The 22,086-nt window shown below is 45.6% G+C and overlaps 2 protein-coding genes across 2 annotated transcripts in view; one reads left to right on the forward strand and one right to left on the reverse strand.

Moving 5' to 3' along the window:
• The window catches only part of T265_02258 (hypothetical protein), a gene marked incomplete at both ends in the record, with an annotated part of 35,800 nt that extends 18,622 nt beyond the window's left edge, over positions 1–17,178 (forward strand). The window contains 4 exons of the mRNA XM_009166462.1: positions 7,178–7,279; positions 9,399–9,680; positions 14,254–14,599; positions 16,534–17,178. Coding sequence (XP_009164726.1) covers positions 7,178–7,279; positions 9,399–9,680; positions 14,254–14,599; positions 16,534–16,649 — 846 coding nt within the window. The remainder of the gene's footprint in view (positions 1–7,177; positions 7,280–9,398; positions 9,681–14,253; positions 14,600–16,533) is intronic.
• Positions 1–22,086, reverse strand: part of T265_02257 (hypothetical protein) — a gene marked incomplete at both ends in the record, with an annotated part of 42,098 nt that overhangs the window by 6,818 nt on the left and 13,194 nt on the right. The window contains one exon of the mRNA XM_009166461.1: positions 16,878–17,034. Within this exon, the coding sequence (XP_009164725.1) occupies positions 16,878–17,034 (157 nt within the window). The remainder of the gene's footprint in view (positions 1–16,877; positions 17,035–22,086) is intronic.

The following is a 22,086-nucleotide window of genomic DNA, read 5'->3' on the forward strand; positions in this document are numbered from 1 at the left end:
CGTTGGCCGTCGGTCACTGCTTATTGTGAAGTTACAGATGGCCACCCCCCAGGTACCATATTTTAATAATGCATTGGTCACCCTTAAGCACCCTCTAATAATAAATATTAGTTGAATAGCGTTTTGTCGCAGCTTTTTGTTTCTGCCGATATTCTTCGCTCGTATACTTTTGTCCGTTGCTCATGAAAATTTGGCGCTGTGAGCAGAAAATCTAACTGGAACACTACGCTCATTTCTAACTCCATAATACTTCACCTTGAGAATAGCTTCTGTCATTCTGAAAATGAAAGTTCACAACTTTGAAGAAATCCGCTAGGTAGGTACACTTACTAGCAACACTCAGAGATTCATAATCGAGACAAAGAATTCGTCACCCTAGTGTTGACTCCGTCTGAATAGAGGACTCTATTTGAGACCAATAAATATTCTGATTTATGAAAAGTTTGAGTAGGCCTGCTTCGTCGATGGCTTTCAGAAGCACCCAGTGTTCTTCATTGACCATCTATTCCCGAGCCTTCACCTTTGTTCTGATTACTGGCCACCATGAGTAAAAATCAGAATTACTGTTGTGAATCTGTGATCCGTCCGCTCTCATCTTACTTAATTTCGAGGGCACTGGGAACGTCGGCCTAACTATTCATCTTGAATTCAATGCATGAAACTAATCAGTTCCATCGCCTTTGGACCGATGCCGGTGGGTGGTGGGCTGTCGAAGAGTTTTAAACAACCTTGTGAGTAGTTTCCTTCATGAAAACTTCAGAATAGTTTGCCCCTCATGCTTGTGGTTGGTTGAGATGAGTTTGTGACCTCTGGCACAGAATGGTTGACCGACCTCCATAGGTCAGCGTCCGCAAAATAAGCGGGTCTTTCTACCCGTTCATGAACGTGCCACCATATTTTTCGGACGGGTCAGGCGCTTGCTTTTTGTAGCTGTCAACTGAGCATCGGTCGCTAGACGGCCTCAGTAGATCACTACTTTGAATCCACACTTGTGCCGTCTAAGGACTAGGAACAAACGATTTGTTCCTTCTTGTAACTATGAACTTAAATGGTCATCATCTAGACCGTTTTTTCATTTTACTTGCTGGCCTATCCGATGATCACTTCTTGCCATCTTGTAACGGAAAAGGCAGTTAGTCACTTGTACTGGCGAAGAATGCGACTAGAGCACCTAGGGCAAACATCTCGTAAAACATTCTTCTCATTACCCTTGTCTTTTTGTGCAAAATCAAATCTAATTGCCACAACTATATTCTTTTGACGCATGTTTGCCATGCGTCATGTGGGAGAAGCCCGAGGGTTGAACTATTGCCATGTTATCCAAGCCACAACATCAGTAATTGGAAAGCTAGGATCGATTTTGAACAATGAGTCTCTCATCCATGAGCTTGTTCTTAAGCACAACTGCCAATCATTCAGCAAATATATATTATTGTTTCCCAACTAATTCTGTTGGTCATACCCTCTATTTGTCTGCCCCCTTGCTCTTCATTTTCTTCTTAGAACTCTGTCTGCTCATCGACTCGATCAAAGCAGGTAAAGTTCCAGTTGTTTCTGTTGTCATCAACTTGGCCAACTTCTTTTCTTGTGTCTGCATAAATCTGGAGTGGGGCGTTCTTGCCTAGAGGAAGGAGGACGGAACCTATGAAAGGAAGTACTGATATTCGGTGAAAGTAATCCTACCGACCACTTGAACTCTTGCCTGACGACACCAATGCAGACTGCACTGATGCAGTTGAACATTTCTGTTGACTCGGTTGACACAACTGGGAATGACATCGTAATGCACATCATGGAATATCTTTCGAAATGACAGGTTCACACTCGTCTGACAATTATTCTCATTACTATTACGAATGTCCGTGCGGCCTTTTCTCCCAAATCCAGTATTGTTATTGTGTGATACCGCGATTAGTAAACCGTATCGCTCAGCTCTAGCACCCTTTCACCACCAAGCTATCATGCCAACAGAATGAGACACGTGGGCTGGGATACAGCCAGGTTACCCAAGACAGGCGCCTGACATCGTAATGCACATCATGGAATATCTTTCGAAATGACAGGTTCACACTCGTCTGACAATTATTCTCATTACTATTACGAATGTCCGTGCGGCCTTTTCTCCCAAATCCAGTATTGTTATTGTGTGATACCGCGATTAGTAAACCGTATCGCTCAGCTCTAGCACCCTTTCACCACCAAGCTATCATGCCAACAGAATGAGACACGTGGGCTGGGATACAGCCAGGTTACCCAAGCGTAGACAGGAGCAGTCGAGATGTTGAGGAGGTTGGGTTCAAACCAAGGACCTTCCGGTCGGCAAGCCGGCGCCTTAACCACTGGACTATCTCTTGCTCGTAACTCACACCTTATCGATGACGAGATGACTGGTATGATGACACAATTGATTTTCTTTTGTATGGATGTTTCAAGGTCATTTGCGAAACATGGTGTGCACAAGAGGTCACAACCAGCTCCCTCTGATTAACTCGGAAACATGCTGCCGTAAAAAGAGATCAAGCCTGATTCAAGACTCCTAAATAGAGTATCATCTGAGATTAGTACACGATGGTGTTCACACAATAGTGCTCTCGATGAAATCTCATCAGACAGGTAAATTTTTAGATGGTTTACAAGGTTGATGGGATACTATCTCCCTTATTCCCTTCCTCCATTTTGCAAACTTATAAATTTACTTGTCTGATAAGATTTTGTATACTGCCTGGTCTCAGTGAACGGGAACTAAAATACACTTGGACACTACTCGTACAATGGTTTTCTTTACTCGCCACTAGTATTTGCAGTTTTCGACAGACGATGGGTTGCCACTAGGATGTGATCTATCTGGTAAGCAGTGCGACTGTCAGTTGGTTGGCACCTGAATAAGTTTGTCGAGTCGATTGGGGTTGGCAAAGTTGATCAATGGATCACCGTCGTCGCAGCGTTCTCGTCGCCGAACACTCGAAGAATATGACGGGTAGTGGTGAATGACGCACGGGTTCTCGCGTTCTGTCCGCGAGCAACCCGCAGATTATCGCTCTCGAGTGTAAGGTTGTCAACTACTCGTAGCTTATAGTACGACCACGAGCAAGAAAGCAGCGTTGGTGGCTGTGACATTTAGGCTCCTAGGCTGTCTTTGAAATGGCTGGCTGAAATTAGCACCACTTCTCGTAAGTTCTGTGTAAAAAATTCAGCCCTCTTGAAAACGTCCCGCTGCTACCACCACGAAATGCTTGTTTGGGAACAATGGTAGGGTAAGGAGAAAAACTGGCTCTCACCGGTCCGGGTGTTTGTTTTTTTATGTTCCGAGAAAAGCTTCACCATAGTAGCATCATAGCTTACATTAGGGTGTCCATGTTGTTAGAAACGGCCTTTCTTCTCAGTCGTACAGCATTTCTGCGGACAAAAAACGTTCCAGTTTATTGATACACTTACGTAATGCCTGTTTTCCACGTCTTACATCGGCTTCCATGGCTGACAGAATCCTAGTCAGTATGTACACTTGCCGTGAACAGCACTTGCAGGCTGAAAACCAACCGAAAACACCTGCTTCTAATGCTTGGCGAGAAATAAATAGACTGAAACAGAAAATCTTGTTGAAGAGTTAGCATGCACTAAAGATACATTAGTAAGCATGTATGCACGGTAGTTTCTGCTAAAGATACATTAGTAAGCATGTATGCACAAGTAATTGAACGGTAGTTTCTATGAGGCGCGTGACCAGCTCACCACTTTACACTCTCTTCCACTCTGTTTCCAAACACTCATCCTAAAACCACATGTCGACAGATTACTTTTTCATTTTACTTCGCCGTACTACTTCTGTGGGCGGATGAGCCGACTTCAATAGTCTTTACCGCTTTCCACGAACGGTGGTCTGAATATAATACCGAATGTCATGGGTGACCTGAAGGTTAAGATGCTCAACCCCAATGGTGCCATTCTGCACAAGACGGTAGTGACGATGTAGTTTTGTTCGGTTCATTGTTGGCTTTAAGCAGATTTTGTCCAAACTGTTAATGGCACCGGCGTTGAATCGTTTCCGAGCGGCGTTTGAAAGATTCTTTGGATAATTTTTCTGCCCATTGCTCTCTGACTTTTGTTGTAAATACCATTGCAAAGGTCGTCAACTTGAAGGAGCTATCTGTGCCTCACAAGCATACGGATTGCAACATGTGAACCCTTAACTTGAGATTGATTTCTGCTCTCTTCTTTAAGGCTTTATTAGGCAGTACGTAGCTTGTGTTGTCTATGCGAACGGTGATTTCTCGCCTCGCCTCGCCATTTTTCAAAAAGAGTGAACCCAGGTATCCGGTGGAATCCACTTGAAAGGTTATTTCTCTATTGATCAAAACGGGCTAGTCTGTGCATTTGTGCTTTCGCATTATTTCTAATTCAGAAAGGGAATCCTGATTACTGATGTTATCGTGGAGTACGTGTAGCTCTACTGACACGCTGTACATGACGATAGTACCACAAATTCAGTCGTGACATGTGACTCAAAAAGTTGAACTTGATTGAACATACGAGTAGTGACTTAAGACATGTTCTAGCGTCAAAGTTTTAGACCCTTAAGCCACACGAGAATCCAATCCTCTTCCTAAACCCCAGTACGGAAAACAGGTGGCAATGGATTGCCATTAAGTCCGACCTAGAGTCAATATGTGATCGATACTACTGCTTCGCGACCTGGATCCTTTTTCATTTCGGTATACTTTTGCACCTCTTTAGTGAGTGGGGTGACGCCTGACTAATATGGCAAATGTCTCTGCTCTTACGTTTATCAGACTGATCCTCCCCATAGGTTTCACGAACTGTTTGGTTGCCCTTCTTTTGTAGGGATACCGGATAGGGGTTTCCGGTATTCTACACTTCAGAATATTCAACATTTCATCCATAGGCTTGACAACGGGGCTTTCAGTAGCATCACATACGTGTCAGCTGTTGCAACTGTTTTGGTTTATAAATGCTTCTGTCGTTTGTCCTGAGCGTCCAAAGTGACCCGGATACTTACGGACTCTACCAAAATACTGAAGCTTCCTTCGTTTAGCAATGACAGCTATTATTCCAAAGTCTAAACTGCTGAAACTGTTGCCCTATCAACATAGAATAACTTGATGCTGTTTGCTGTTTCAAGTTTCCTCGGTTCGAAGCTCTCAGCACTTGTTCATGGTGTTCTTCGACTGCATGTTTTGCACAAGCGGGGCGAGATGGCTCAAGTGGTTAGAGCGCGAATCTGCTGACCGGAATGTCCGAACCCGACCTCTGCCTCTCGATTTCCCCTGTCTAGGCTTGGACAACCTGTCAGTATCCCAGCCCTCGTGATTCCTTCGGGTTGCATGGCAACTAGGCACCGCAACTAGACTACGGCTGGCCGATTTTCTTCTGCACAAGAGCCGTCTCGTGTTCCAGTTGTCCCGATATCGAAGCATATTTTCTTGACACAACGCACTGCTGAAAACTCTTCGTAACGCTCTACCAGTTTCTTCCTGTTTTGGCTTGTCCAGTAGGTGCAGTCCCGAGTTTCTGTCAACCTTTTATCCAACTGAACACCAGCTTAATTTTCTTTCTTCGCATTGTATCAGAACTGAATTTCAAGCCGTTGAGGTGCATCATCTGGGGTTTCTGTACGGCACGACTCTTGTGCGTGCAGTAAATACCGGAGAAACATTTGTTTTACTCTGCCCTTGTGTTTCTCACAGCCACTGCGCGCGAACTTTTGAACAACACTCGAGGCAGAGTAGTTACCGGATCCACGTCTTGTTTCTATGGCCTAGATGGTGTGGGCCAGAAACTAATAACATCACTAGAGTGCAATTATTTATCACACTGACTACAGCTCCTTTTTCCTTTCACCCGTACAAAGTGTCGAGTAAGCGGCAGATCCGATCAACTGAACAGCGCGTGCGAAATATCGGTGCAATCCAAATAGCACATGATTGTAGTCTGATACGATGTGAGCTAAAATGGCGGTTTGTAGAGTGTGGTGGAAAGGTGAGGAGAGTTGTTCGGGTAGTGACAGCAGGCAGCTCACCTTGTCGAACTGCCAGCGATTGCCACAGATCTTGCTGCGTTCCGTTTTTGGTCTGTTACCTTTTGCAATAACAATTGCCGATCGTTTTTCAGTCAAATCAATTTCGTTTGTGGTTTTCAGGATGCACTTGTCATGTGAGGGCCGCGATACTTTTTGAAACCAAATGCCTATACGCTAAGGTATAACTACGTCAGATGCGTTGATTCAAACAATGACATTCCGTGTCACTTTTGTTCACCGAGCCAGTGTGGCTCTTCTCCGTGATGTCACAGAGCTTGTGCGCCTTTTCACCTAGCCTCTTCAGTAACCACTCCACTAGAGGCAGTGTAGGCAGACAACTACATTGGCCGTCCGTCACTGCTTATTGTGAAGTCTGTCCACGGAGAGCCAGCCCCCCCCCAGGTACCATATCTTGATGATGAATCGGTCACCCTTAAACACCCCCTAATATTAAATGTTAGTTGACTAGCGTTTTGTCGCTGCTTTTTGTATCTGCCGCTATTCCTCGCTCGTATACTTTCGTCCGTTGCTCATTAAACTTTGGCGCTGTCAGCGGAAATTTGGGCTGGAACACTACGCTCATTGTCTGACTCTATGATACTTCATCTTGAGAACAGCTTCTGTCGTTCTTTCTGAAAATGACATTTCACAACTTTGACGAAATCCGCTAGGTAGGTACACTTATTAGCAACAGCCAGAGATTCACAATCGAAACAAACAATTGGTCACCCTAGTGTTGACTCCGTCTGAGTGGAGGACTCCATTTGGGATCAATAAATATTATGATTTATGAAAAGTTTGAAGAGGCCTGCTTCGTCGATGGCTTTCAGAAGCACCCAGTGTTTTTCCTTGACCATCAATTCCCGAGCCTTCACCTTTGTTCTGATTACTGGCCACCATTAGTAAAAATCAGAATTAGTCAGTGCTTTGAAATTGTGATCCGTCGGCCCTCTTCTTACCTAATTTCGAGGGTGCTGGGAACGTCGGCCTAACTATTCATCTTGAATTCAATGCATGAAACTAATCAGTTCCATCGCCTTTGGACCGATCCTCTCTCCTATGAGTTTCATACTACTTGTTCGTAGTCGTTGTGGTGACTAGAAATTATCGAACTATTCAAAACTCTACCCTTTTGTCTACCAGAGGGAAACGGAAATGCTCCGGTTTTTCGAAGCCCGACGTGCCGACCATCGCAGTAGCTCTGTACACGCTGTGCGGATAGAAGATGCAAATATCCTCGGCCTGGTACGTTACTATAACGTAAATTTTGTATGCTTTTGCCGCTGCGATGGACTTTTCATGGTTGATGTATCCGTTCGCACTCAATCAGCGTTAGTTGAAAGCAATTCACTGGTCATCGGGTGATCTCACATGTGTAATTTTCCCAGCAGTTAGACAGCTTGAAGTAGTTCAGGAAGATGGCTAGATACACACCTAATCTGCCCGTTCGTGGCAGTCGACAGTTTCACCAGATGCCAGTAATGGACAACGTCTTCCTCAAATTCCACTTCCATTGGTGTAGGCTGTGTGCTATTTATTGTTCGATCGGTTACTTTCCGTTGATACTATCGTTTTCCCGGAATAGATCCCCTGTGACCCTCTCCTACATCTAGTTGATAGTATTACATTGTATGGTCGCCAAGCGATGTCAGTCGCTTTCATGCCATCCGTTCCTACCTAGTTTCTGTCTCAGTACAAAGAAATGGTTTTGCACCGATACGATAATAATACGGCTGTGGTTTCGTAAACGTCTCACCTGCACACCAAATGCGGACCTATGAAGGAAGCCAGCCTCACTTTCCACAATATCATCTTGTTCAGATTACACTTTAAGGCACCTCTAGCTCAATAGCTCCGAATTTTCACTCAACGTTGCGGGTGCATTTTTTGCAATACTGGAAGCTCGTCACCGTGCTCTTATCTGGTATATATCTTCAGTCTCCTTCTTGGAATAGCTTGGAATAGCTGCACTACTGAACACCTTGTTTTCGAGTTTCGCTGATTTCCCACATGGCAGCGAAACAGGCTGTCACGTGTTGGTGCTGAGTTGCTACCTTACGGTGCTATCATACGGCGTAATTGACCGTACACATGCCCAACGGTGGGTTCTAAATTGTCCAGGTTCTGTCAATTGTAGAAGGAAGGCACACAAATGGCCGTAGTCTAAACGGGGTTTAGCGGAATGTGTTCCAAGTCACGTCAGCGTCCATCAAAACATGTTGATGTGTGGCCCCCAGAGAAGTCACCACGGAAGAAGGGGGGTGTTTGTTACTTCAATCATCTTTCTTGGAGGAGAGGAGGGAGAGTTATTCAAAGCTCTCATTCAGGAACGCATCTATGCTGCTACTGGTGTTCCTGCTTATGTGAATGTTGCAAATCAGCGACCGTTGCAATGATGGAGGAAGCAAACCATCATTAGTTCATTCACTAGAGGGGGGAAAGCTTGATCTGCAACTGTCCATAGAATCAACTGGTGTTTCATCAGGAACTTATCGGTGGATGACTGGGCGATAAATGTGCTTCGTTCCCTGGGTGGTTGGCTCTCATTCGTAGGCACTACGAATTAAGTCTACAACCTCCATCCCTCAGAAATGGACCAAATGGTTAGAGCACGAATTTACTGACCGGGAGGTCGGTGGTTCGAACCCGACCTCTGCCTCTCGACTTCCCCTGTCTAGGCTTGGGCAACCTGACAGTATCCCAGCCCTCATGCTTCCTTCGGGTGGCATGGCAGTTAGGCACCGAAAGAGTGCTACAGCGTAACGAATTTGCGAAAAAATTGCATTCTGATCACAGTTCACCCTGCCTTCTTTCGGAACAGCTTTTTCAAGCAAACACTGGAGATGACATACGGAGCAAGCGCCAATAGACTTGCTCATCGTTAGGTCTGAGAAACAACCAAAGCTGATTGGCAAAAGTGGATTTGAGTGCCTGAAAAGAGATCAGGAATGTGCCAGTAAGCCAAAAATATCCATGTTTTGTATCTGGCTAATGGTAAGTCGGAATGTGTGGGCTAATCTATACTCCTGCATATGAGTGTACAGGACTAGCTGGTGGCAATATGAATAGTTTGTCGCTCCATTTCTCTGTACAAACCGTCATGTCTTCAGAAGAGCTTCTCTTTGTAAGGTCGTTGCTGTATTTAACTGTTTTGCCGTGGCATCTATTCAAGTCCTTGTTGGTGTGAACATCGAAGGGACTACGAAGACTGCGATCCTGTCAGGTTACCCAAATCTAGACAAGAGCAGTAGAAAAGCTAGGGTTCTGTTCGAACCGGTCAGTAGATTCGCGTCTCAACCGTGTCAACCAATCACGTCGCTCTTTTTCAACAATGACGATTTCTTTCTGTTTAACCGAACTTTAGATTCACCATGAAATGGCCCGATTACATGCCTCTGGACGGTTCGCCCCCCAGAGACCTGACGCAGTACGAAAGAATGGGTTTCTTGAAGCAGGTGAGGCTCCATCCGAGGCCGGAGCAGATGCTCTTGCTGCCTTGCACAAACCTGAGAACATCAACTGGGAGGCAGTGATTTTCCACGAAGAACAAGCAGTTATTCTTGGTTGCTTCGACGCAATTGAATGTATGGCACAATACTATCTTGGTTTGTTGATCAACGGACCTCTGGAGGACTGTCCAATCAAAGTGAGTAGGTTTTGCCGTGTTTTCATCTTGGGTTTTTTTTCGGACCCACCTTTTTCTAACAAACGTTTTTCTGCTGGCCAACGTTCATTCATCGTTTCACAAACATCATCTAATTCACTGGTCACAGTTGACTGCTAGTAACGTTTGTAGCGCACTGCAATCTTGCAACCAAACAAACTTTAGTTATCATGCGTGTCGATTTTTCTGAACGTGCCATCCTAACTTCCGTCACGGTCGTGAATTGCGCTTTTTTGACATCATTCATGCCACGTGACCTCCAATTGCCAACTGTTGGAGAATCACTTCAGCCGGCTAACTACCCAGACTGAACTGTCTTGTTTTTGCTACAACACAGACTAGATATCATTTTTACTCGGACCCATCAGTTTGTTTCACGATTTTTCACTCTTCACTAATCTGTGACGTAACTCGACTGCATCCCCAATTTCATGGTTTCATTTGTAGTTGTGACAAATTCAAAGCTCAGAATAGCCTCGTTGCTACAAGATTGCATTTTTAACACCTTTATTATTGATGGACTTCTGCGAAAATTCATCCGAAGCACCCGTTATTCAATTGCAGTCGTAGGCTTTTCATTCACCAGCCCTCACCAAAAGGTGTGACGGTTGCCCCCTTAACGGACCCCTCTGTTTTCTAGACGATTCGAATAGTGATTCCTCCATCACTTGTTTCCCCGTTCTTGGATTCCTCTTGTCCGAAACTTCCTTCCCGGTTTACTCGGAGTACAGATGGTCCGAAATGGGTCTCGCTTGTGGAAAAAGAATAATTCCATAATCTTCCGGTGATTGTTCCGCTTGTTTGAACATCATCTATTGGGTTTTCGGTTATTACGAAATCCGCACTTCATGCGGCATCATTCCCAGAAAGGTTTGCCCATACAGCAGCGCCAAAGAAGAGCACCCGAACCAGTTCATTCGAATGTCACAAGAGTGAGATTTCATGCTAATGGTTGCTTGGGTTGACGAAAACAACCTGAGTCGTTCTGCTAGACAATATTACCAGACCTCCTCACACCAGTATCAATCTCTAAGTATCTCGGGGAAGAATCGTCTCGCAAGGTGGGGCAAACTCCTATCTGATAGGTCGTCACTTGAGGAACAAGCCAATACGTGACCACATGATGCGGTTTCCGTGGTTGAAGAATTAGTGGCGCATTGTCCTGCCTGAGTAAGAGCTAATCACGCCCCTGATCACCCGGTTATGGCCAAACGGTTAACTATTCACTCATTGACCAGAAGGTCGCGGGCTCAAAACTCCGATTGTCGTGGGATTCGCATTACTGGCTTGATGGTTAAATGTCCTGCTTAAGTGAGTCACACTGCTGATCGAGCACTGGTGACCGAAAAGGTAGATATTCAAAACTCTGAGTTTCGTGAGGTATGTATGTTACTGATTTTCAATGCCTGTACAGTGCTTCCCGGCTTTTCAGCATATAGATTGGTTTCACTGACAGGATGAAATCCATACTGAATATTTAAGGTGTCCAGTTTGGACTACAGGCTCCCACATTTGTTAGTTAGAGACTGCTTGTCTATGGAAACCGGTTTGGATGCCTGTCAAAACGCCAAATATATCTCGACTGTTGGTCTACTGGCTCAACTCACTGCCCACTTTGGACCATGACAGCTGCGCACCTTATTGATTCTCGCATTGACAAAAATAGTCAACTGCACCGATTGCACCTCTACATCTTATCCTGATGGATCACACTACTCACGTTTTTGCTGAAACTTTTGACAACTCGTTAAGTTTTGTCCTCCTTGGAGCTCACCAGGTAGGTGCATTCTCCGAGTTTCCGTTAGCCTTGTCTTGTAATTGAACCCCAGTTTCCACACATGTGATAAGATACACCCATCTGCAAATGAAGATGATGTATCAACAGTATGTTCCGCGAAAAAACTGCACTGCAACTTCTTAAGTAGTGAGTTCAACCCGCAATCCTTATAGTCATAGTTGGGTGCTGTACTGTTTTGTCACGAATTACTGATCAGTGTGATTCCCCCCCCCACACACACACACACGCCAAAGCCATTTGCAACGTTTGTCATGATCATCTCGATAAGAACCATGTATAATCAGATCTCGCAGCCTTTTTTATTATCTATGAAGTCAAGAATGACCTGTCTAGAGAACAGAAATCTCATGGGGATGTTGTGGAGAATGCTTGCCGTGAACTTTCCTCTAAAGCTTTTCTCATGAGTATAACTGCACAGGAGACTTAGTCCACATATAAGTAAACCGGGTAGCCTGAATGTATTCCCCTCACCACTGACGTTGTCATCACCTCGGGCGAGTTCATTGTTTACACCGTAATTGACATATCGTAAAGCCACGCCTGGGTGGGTTATGTTGCGGTTGGTAGCTAGCATTTGAACGATTTCCTTGGTTTCTCGTGACAGTTGCCAGAGTACATAGACCCCTACATCATGAACTCACTGAAACTCAGTTCATTTATTCGTATTTGAATTTTGGAGATCGTGCTAACCTGTAAAATTTCCACAGGATTGGTTCTAACTGGGCTTGGGAATTGCAGCGTGTGCGCGCGGGTGAAAGTGAATCGCCGCATAGCTCTTAGTTTGTTGATCCTGACAGTCCCCGCAAGATTGAATTCCATTAGTGCAAATTGCCGGGGTCACGCGAGAAGCTGACTGAAACCTGCGGATCCAAGTTTGAAACATTTCCACTGGTCACGTGACCAAGTCATATTGCCTTTAATATGACCCCTTGAAATTAGGTTACAGCGTGGTAGATTGTGGTTCCTTTGGCACGAACTAGATCCTAGTTGCTGCTCGCTTTCAACCCTCCTTTACTGAGAGATTATCTATTCACGTTCATCGCAAGTTTGCTTTGTACTTGCTCAGAAACCCGATGACCGAAACTTACGAAGGGCAGCTCGACTGACTTACCTCTTTACGATGCAAATGGTCGATCGTCGAGGCACATTGAACAGAAATTTCTGCTTCAACCCAGGTTAAATTTAGCTAGAAAGCTGCCCTTTTCTTCCAAGTGATTCGGTAAAGCTCCCATTTCCGCCATTTATGGTATGTGTGTGTGTGTGTGTGGCTCCGAACTCATGGGACTGATGCTTCTTCCAACAATGAGTACACTAAAGACACTGTCCTTCTCAGTTGTCCGTCCTCCCAGTTGCAGGCAATGTCGGATCATTTTAGAAAGGAGGGAAGTTCTCTTCGGAATGTGGTTTGGTTATTTTTCAATTGTCAAGTCATACTTCAGGGTAAAGTCGGAAATACTCCGACATGATAGGTGACCTGTTTGGTGTTGTCCACAAGTTTGCCTACTAAAAATGTGTTGGACTTCCACTTCCATGATGTGGATGATGCAGCTTGGGGAATGACCAGGGTGCACTCTGCGTATGCTCCATTAGGTCAGTTGTGGCGCTGAACAGATGTCAAGTTATGCCATCGGTCGTTCTCTACGGCTCGAAAACTCGCCTCGTCGCGGACATGCAGACGAAATCTCAGCTTTCGGCCGTCGTTGCCTCCTTCAGCAGTTTTGGTCAAACTAACTGATCGGACAAGACGAAGCATAAGCTTACATTTGTCAACGAGTTAAGTGCACGGCCAATAGTCAATCTACCGCAAATTTATCACCCTTCCTGGCTAGATCAGTTTTTCCACGAATGTACAGAGGGCACTAGTCACCACGTCTCCATCTGACGGGTAGGCAGTGGCCTGGGTAAGAGGTGAGTAACACTGGCCGATTTTTCTGCCGGGTTAGGGACTAGGTGAAAACCTCCATAGCATAGCTACCGTGTCACTCGAAGGAAGCACGAAGGTCGGATAGTGCATCACCATCTTCACTGTCAGCTGTAAGAACCGCGTACTTGTACAGTGGTTGTAGATGCCACAATTTCGTTCGCCGATGACTTGGGGAAGTGGGGTAGGTAGCTACGCATTGCAGGCGGGAGCTGATAAGTTGGTGCGTACAGACAGCAGTGTCAGTGGACTGTTAATTGGGGGATTGGGAAGGCAGCTAGGCATTGAATGCAATAGCTTGGATGCAAGAGCGCCATTGAGGACGCAACTGGGCCATGTCTGACAATGTCTTTAGCCGTTGATGTGGCCCGTCTCGGGGTCCCCATCCAAGAAGACAACAGGACCAACGCACCTGAGTTTGCGGGTAATGGCTTTTTACTTCACTGCCAAGTCATTAGTTGATCGCCGCTGGCTCTCTTCCACCCTTCACGTGGTTATGCGAAAAGAACCCTTCGAGGAAGTTGGTCCACTGGCATACGAGGCACATGACCAAGCCAGCGCATTCCATGCGGTGTGATCAATCCATCGACCGAGGGTTAGTTATTTCTTCCGAATACCATTCGACGTACTTCAGCATTACTCATCCAGTCCGGTTTTCTACCTTCCTTCAATTTCCATTACTCATGGTCAGACCGAACTCCACTCCTGTCCATTCGCTTGATAGGTTTATCTCTGTGCGCATGTACAGTATTCCCACTTTTCTATTCCTCATACCAATTTATCAGTTCACAGTTTTTCTCATCCCACTGTTTCATGCTGGTGATATTGATTTTCAGCCCGATCCTGTCGAAGCACGCATCCAGGGCCTAACCTTAATTTCTGCGGCTGCTGCCGCTCAGGATCGCCGCGCCATGCTTTATCTGGCCGAAGTGAACTACACTGGCATCGGCAATACCCCGACCGAACAAAACGGCCCAACACCAGATTGGGTTACGGCAGTTCACTGGTACGAGGCGGCTGCAAAAGCAGATGACGACGAGGATAACGGGATTGAACGAGGTAGCCAGAGAGCTGGCTACGACTCAATGAGTAGTGAATGGCCCATTTATCGACTACATGGACGTCTAGCTGAGATGTACTCCAAAGGAGGTTACGGACTCAAGCGAGACTGCACGAAGGCCTGTGAGTGTGGTTCAATTCGTTAGATTTGTCACATGAAGCAATAATGGTTCAGCTGTAACATCCTTTCAGTGCCCAGCTGCCATGCCACCCAAAATAAGCACGAGGGCTGGGATACTGCCAGGTTACCCACGCCTAGACAGGAGAAGTCGAGATGCAGAGGTCGGGTTTGAACCATAGTTTTTTTCGGAACCCTGCTACGTACCGGCTTCCTGCGTGCATTTCTACGATCTGAGGTACGACCACATCGCTCTCCGCTGTTACTGTGGGGATGGGAATCATTTGGATAACGGGTAGATAGCAAAAGTAATAGCTACGTGTATTGGTCCGTACGCGAGAAACTCCTTGAGGACATTCCACCCTTCAGCCGAGATACCTCAGTGTTCAATGCGTGAGCTTCCTGGCCGGAAGCTCCGTGTTTTCAACCTAACATCTGCATCTCGACTGCTCATTTCTAGGCTTTGGCAACCAAGCAGTATCTCAGCCGTCGGACTTCCTCTGGGTAGCATGTCGGACGTTATTAACTGAACTCAACATTGTCTTTGGTATGCACAAAAGACATTCTATGTTCAGGTAACTAGGTTCGGGACAGGATTTCACTTCCAAACTTTTCAAAACCAGTTTAGATTGTTCCAACGTCTTTCTGTCTTTGGCAGCTGTGCTCAAGGTAGTCAAACTCACCGATTGGGATTAGTTGGTGTACTTTTATTCCTTAGTTCTATTGGTAGATCTCTTTTCACTAACCAGAATGTTACTCAGTTCAGCGCCTGAGAAGTGCACTACTTGTCAACTTGCTGACTGTTCTTCGAGACATTCTGATGGTATATGTCGAACTGGAGTTTCACCTTTTCAGACTTTCCCGTAACTCAGTTGTTTACGGTACGCAAAGCTGTGTTTGCTTGTCGATTAGTAGTGACGCGCCTGTGTGCACTTGTCTTCCTCGGATGACCTCTCTAAAACGTCTTTTCACCCATCCACACCTCTTGCGATCACTATAAGATTAGATAGGTTCAGGTTACGTGTTCAAGCAGACGGGGTCAAACAAGTTGATATAAATCAGTCCATTCATTTGTGACCGATCGTCTGATCCGATCAGTCAATAAAATAAGGAATTCGGTACAGCGCTCACCGTTAATTCATTTCACTTAATTATGCAGATTAGCTGAGGTCAGGCTGCGCGTTCCAACGAACATAGGCAGACAAGTGTGCGTCAGTCTACTGATTCTGTTTATCAACAAAGTGTTGAACGTTTATGCATCTCAATCATGAAGCCATAGTCAGTTTTACGTCAGTACAAGTGTACACACTTTTTTCATCCCACAAATTCGAACGACTGGGCTGAAATTTGATCTCTCTGCCGGTACGCACCATTGGTCAAGTCGTAGTAGGTGTGGTTAAACTAGTTTGAATGAATCAAGCGATTTAGAAACCAGTGTCTCTTTCGGGTGGCATGGCAACTAGGTACCTGAAGCAGATCCGATGATTGTTATGGCAGCCGTTCGATCGCCTCATGACATCCTCACTGAACAATATTGTGCTTCATCGTTACCCGTAACAAGGTCGGTGCGAAGCACTTGTAATTCATTAACATACCGATTTGTACAGATTTATGTACTTGGGCTCTGTGACAAAACCGCGGGCTTGTCAGCGATCCAATATACCACGGACTAGCAACCGTAGACGTGCCCGTGATGTATAACTCACCGACTCGCTTTATTATGGGGCTAGCACATGTTGTCTCTGACTCAGTAATCTGATCCACTAGTCAGCAGTACTAGGTTGCACTTTTTCTCCGCCGGACGTTCTTTGAGTTTTACTCTTGTAATGTTAATTGATACCAGTTTGTTGACGTAGAATAAGCGTGTCTATGCTGGAACGCTTTTGTCTATTGATTTCATCTCGTGCTGTTTTGTGTCCTGTCCCCATTCTTCCCCTAGATCAACTGTTTGAATCCGCAGCTGAAGGAGCAACTGAAGCGATGATGGGACGTCTAGCAATGCAGTACTATGAACAGGCAGCGCTTCTGGAAGAGTTTTGTGAAGCTTCCAGTTGATAAACTGTGGAACCCTACCACACCATGTAGCATAATAATAATACAAGTATTGCCCCAAGGAGGACACGTTCGACACGCCTTTCCGGTGCTCAACACAACTACTCTCTGTGCCTTGTATATTTCTTTTTTTTTGCCGCTCAACCGCCCAGTTGACTTGCAAACAAACATTCATTTTGTGCACTGAGAAGGTGATTACACTGTAATATAGAAGACAATAAACAGTCCTACCTTCTCTGCGATTTCTGATGGACGATCACCTTTCTCTTCTGTCGCGTGAAACTGATTTGCTGGCCTGATGCCCTCTGATCCGAGCGTTTGTTCCGCGCCTGTTTCTGAGCTTCTAGACCCCGAAGAACTCCCGTCTCTCACACCCGGTTTGCATTTTCTGATATGGTTCAAAACAGAGTTATTGTTTTAAGATCCAAAATCCTTACCTATCACCGATTGACATGCTGTTTTGATGCAACTTTGTTCTGATTGGATTTGGGTACCTGTATTTTCATGACTGTATACAAGACTTGGTTCTACGCATGTGCTCTCAGTTTCATTCCAGTTGATTACGTAAACTATGCGTCGTCATACCATAAGATTCCTAACTGCACCACAGGAAGGACAAGACATGAATTCCGTCAAATCAGAGCTTAAGGATGGGTGGCTGATTTGTCAGGTCCCGACCACAGCCTGTTCACCACGGCCCGGATTCTGAATGACCAACTCCGTCTTACGTTCATCGCGCAGTCGTGAGCGTAGCGGTGACCGGTGCGCCGCTTTTCTTACCTGCCCTGATAAATAATCGATAATGGGTTTGTGAGATCATTTGCAACTACTATGTTTGATCTCGAGGCTATCGCATGTGTACATAGCTTATTAACTCGATATTACTCAGCGATTAACGCGCGAACGTACTGACGATAAGGCCCGAAGTCCGGATTCACGCCCTGACATCCCGACTGCTTCTATCTACACTTGGGCAGCCTGACACTATCTCAGCTCTTCCTTCCTTCCTTTCTTCAGGTAGCATGGCAGCTGGACATGGAAAAAATTCGTGGCCGAACGATAGATTATATAGCCTATTAAGAGCTGCTTAGCACATGGACCAGCGGTTTTGAAACGCATCAAGCTTCAGCGGTTGGACACGCATGCTGTCGTTCACGACACACGAAGTCAAATACAACACAGTGTTGTAGGTCACCCTAACGGTGGGTGGGTGCGCTTCAGGGAAGGAGCTGCCCTTTGAACTATGTTTGGCTACTAGGCTTATCTATAGGGACCGATTTTTCCGTAGATAACTAAATTCCCCGTTTTAGTTCACTCCGGAATTTTTGACAAGAGAAATAGTCATCCTCGGGACGATACGCAATTGGTTGGGTTTGTGTATCCTCTAGAATCGATGAACTTGTTAGGTAAGTCTAGAAAACAAAATGCGACATCTCGCATGTCGTGCCAACCACAAGACGGGACTGGTTTTTCTCAGTGTATGCAGTTGAGGAATATGAAAACCCAGAAATTCAGTTGAGTCTCCCATTAACGCTAAAGTGTTTCGCAAATTGGTGTTCCGCCCGTCACGTACAATTCGACTTTCAAGTAGATAATGAGGTCGCAAGAGATTTCGGTAATGCACTTACCTGATGAGCCCCAAGAAGGGCGAAACCGATATCGGGTCGTCCAGGAGTTCTTAGGAAACTTATGAGGAGCTCTCTGTACCAACAAAAATCAATGTGGTCTAAATACAGGGCCGCTGATTGTTTACCGAACGTTTCTGGAACGATGGGTTATTGAAATCTGAAAACAAGGCTTTTGCGATAGCTAGCCGATCGTGCGTTGGCCCTTGACTCAAAAAGTTCCCCGAAACAACCGCACCATACATTGTGGTGTAAACGTGTTGTATACGGCTTATACCTTCAGTAACACTACGACGCTCAATCTGCGTGACTCCGAGAGCATCGGACGGGATCTCGATCTGACAGAACACTCGCATTGTGTCAGTTGTCTAGACAGATCTCCTCAAATTCAACTGCGCGAATAAGTAGACCCTTGTGCATATGCTCAGTCAACGGGGGATTTTGTAATCTATCAGCATGGAAGACACTCCAGGGGACCATTAAACCAGATATCGAAATAGCATTTGGGGAAGGAATGGCGTACTTGGATTGGGTTACAGCACGGGTTGTGGCGTATGTGTAGAAACGGTATTTTTCCTCAGCTTAGTTCTCGGTCTGAGCCTCCCAAGCTAGCGTTCACGTCAAAACAACCACCAACGGTGCACAAGGTCTATTAATGCCCAAAACGAAGTCAAGAACAGTTGTACAGCGCTTCGTATATATAGCGTAAGCGGTTATAACCTTCTGGAATTTCTGACGCGTTCTGGATGCGCCATTGGCAACCGGCATTTGGCCAATATTGGGTCATGATTGGCTGTTGGGTTCAGATTGTTGACCAATCAGATCTCGTCTTGATGCCGGACCGGCAAGCGTCCCGAATTCTGGACCAACCTCAAGCGGGCCAGACTTATCGGCCGTAGCAGCGCCTAAAGACGTTCGGTATAGGGGGATCCGCGTGGATTCCTGCCTAACAACACGGAAGCCACATTGTTTTCCAGGGCTGTCTGCTTCCGTCACTTCAGTATTCACTTGGTTGAGTAGACCCTGTAAGTAGAGTTTTTCCGCGTAGGGGGCAAACTGATACTTCTGTAGCTGTCAGGTGAAGTCTTCTTTTTCATTTTTAGAGTGGCGCTAATAATGCATCTTTGCATTCTGCTAAGACTTTCTTTTCCAGCCAGATCGTGATCGCCAGCTGGAGAACTGCGTTCTCCAAAGTCGGACATGTACTGCCACCACCACATCTTTTTCAGCTGTCCGCAATTTCATGTCCGTTTGCCATATATTTCGATAGTCGGAGGAAGGTCCAGGAACAGTTCCACTGCTGGCTGAGACAGCCTATCCACTGCAATCGGGTCGGTATGTTCGGTAGTCTGTTAATACGATTGCTCCAGACCTCATTTTCGTAAAAGACGTCTGTTCCAATCCTGTGTCAGCGTACTGGACAGTTTTGGTCGATTTGGTGGTCGGCCCATAGATGGTTCACTTCGCTTTTCCCACCATTTGTCCTTGATGCAGTTGAGTTGCCGGGTCAGGTCGTTTTGAACAGTTTCTTGCCTCCTCTGTCGGGATGAGCAAGAGATTGGGAAAGTGTTCCGTTTTTTCCAGCCACCAAATGTTTTATGTGCTGGTAGTTGTTGCTAAACCAGATAGGGCATCTGAGACATAGTTGTCCGATCTCGCTGACTGCCGTCTCCACCTGTGCTTAAACTGGGCTGGATGGACTGAAGGCTGTCAGAGTGGAGGTCAGTTGCTGCTGGTATGTCGGCCTGATCTTTGGCTCTTTGCGGTGGGTACCTAAGTTTTTATGTGTTCACTGATGCGGTTTGCCCAGTTTGGCTTATGAATGTGGATTTTAAGGTTTGTTTGGATAAGCTTGTGGTCTGCCTCACACTAGGCTCGTCGTTTTACCGGTGTGGTTCACATCTCCCGAACGTCTTGCTGACTGCCGATAACGTTATTGAGACAAAATCTTATGTCGGTGATCGAAGGCGCTCGGATAACATGAGCTTAGAAGTCGGTCGGTCGGTATTTACAAGGCCGATGCCATATTGTCCGAGAACACTTGGTCACAGGGAACGATCTCAGCAGATGTTGAAGTACACTAAGTCTCCTAACAAGAGACTTTTGTCGTTCTTCGGAGCTGATCGCTTACCAACTTCGACGTAGAAGTCGTCTTTTTGGTCACATGCAGAGCCTAACGTTTCAGCGTGTGCAATGATCACGATCAACCTCAGACGCAGTAAAGCAGAGTTCTAAGTCGGGAATTTTTCGTGGTACGATCGAAGTGGACAAGATTGACACCATGATCCCTTTTTTCCTAACGACTGGACGATCCAGTAGAATATATACCGGTATCAGAAATCATGGTCTCAGATGGACAATAACCGTGGAGCAAGTGTGATTCTTGCTTGGACACAATCTAGCTAGTCCAGATCATTCATCGTCCAGAGCAGGGTGCCTGATATGAATAGCTAGCTGAGACGAGTCGGATAAAAACTAGTGTTAAGCTAGCATTCTGGGACAGGAGCATCAGTGAAGTTCACAAAGGTTTGCACACACACGATAGGAAACTCAGAAATCAATAAGGCATATTAAAGGACAGCACAGTTTTATATAACATGCCAAACTAAGTTTGCGTAGCAATTACCGCAAACTCCATCCAGCAACTCAAGTCAGGGGCTTTCAGCAGCCACTCATATGCACATAGCGTAACACACCGATCACAGCGCAAATGACCAGTCTCTAGGCGCATTGTTACTATTTTACCGTCAGTAATTCCTCAAATAAAGCCATCCTCGGTGGTCGAAACGTTGGACAGCTCCATTTAGTATACGCGCTGTGTAGTCACTAGTGTTTTCACCACAGTGTTTGATGTGATGACCCATTTTAATTACGTTTACTATCACAACCTCAAACCAGCCAGGCTGTTTTTCAACAGTCCAGTTCATTTTTTATCGCTAATGGAGTATATGCATGATTTGATTATGGTCGTCACAACATTTGATTAACGATTTAGTGAAATCATCGGGACTAATTATGATTAGTAAACTACAAAAACTAGGGTCCGAGATTCTATTGAGGGTAAGCGAATCGACACAATACCACAATGGACTGAATGATTTACCTAGGCGAGACTTTTTTTGGAGTAGTTGTCTTTCCTTTTTCCCCGATCAACTTCCCGTGAAAGCTCGTCTCGGTAAACAGTGTACGGCGAGGCTAATGTTCACTGTGCGTATGAGCTTACGTAACTGGCATAACCGCACCAAACCATAACCACCGAAAACCCTAGGTCTCTGAAGTTCTACGACTGCTTGCATGCTGTTAGTGTGTGGTTCTTCGGGGGTATTACTGGACAGTTTTGTTTCCGATACACGCTCAAGGTAGCTCAGAGTAGAAGAAGTGAGTCAGCAATGAGTACCTCCATGATACGAACTCAGCCCTGGCTTTCTGATTGCTTAGAGATTTTGGCATTATCTTATCCTCTATACATTCTCCGGGTTGCGTTGTGGCTATGTGCCGAAATGGTGCCGTAACTAAATGGCGTAGTTTAGAATTAGACCTAGATGTATTATCTTTATTCATAATTCCAGCTGATCTGATCTCCTCGTCTGACTTTATGCTGAACGTGCGTCGTGCTGCATCGCCCTCCGGCAAGAAAGGCAGGGGGTCGAGGTAGCCCAGCGGATTAGTAGAACTTCACCCTTCATAAAGCATTGAAGTTCTCCCCTGATATGGGGCATTCATTTCTTGTTTTGAGCCATGTTTTCAGGAAGTTGTACATCCACTGTTGGAAAATGGAAATTCGAAAAAGGGTCTCACTTTGTGTCATAGCAATC

The sequence above is a fragment of the Opisthorchis viverrini genome (assembly GCF_000715545.1).
Source record: "Opisthorchis viverrini unplaced genomic scaffold opera_v5_26, whole genome shotgun sequence".
NCBI lineage: Eukaryota > Metazoa > Platyhelminthes > Trematoda > Opisthorchiida > Opisthorchiidae > Opisthorchis > Opisthorchis viverrini.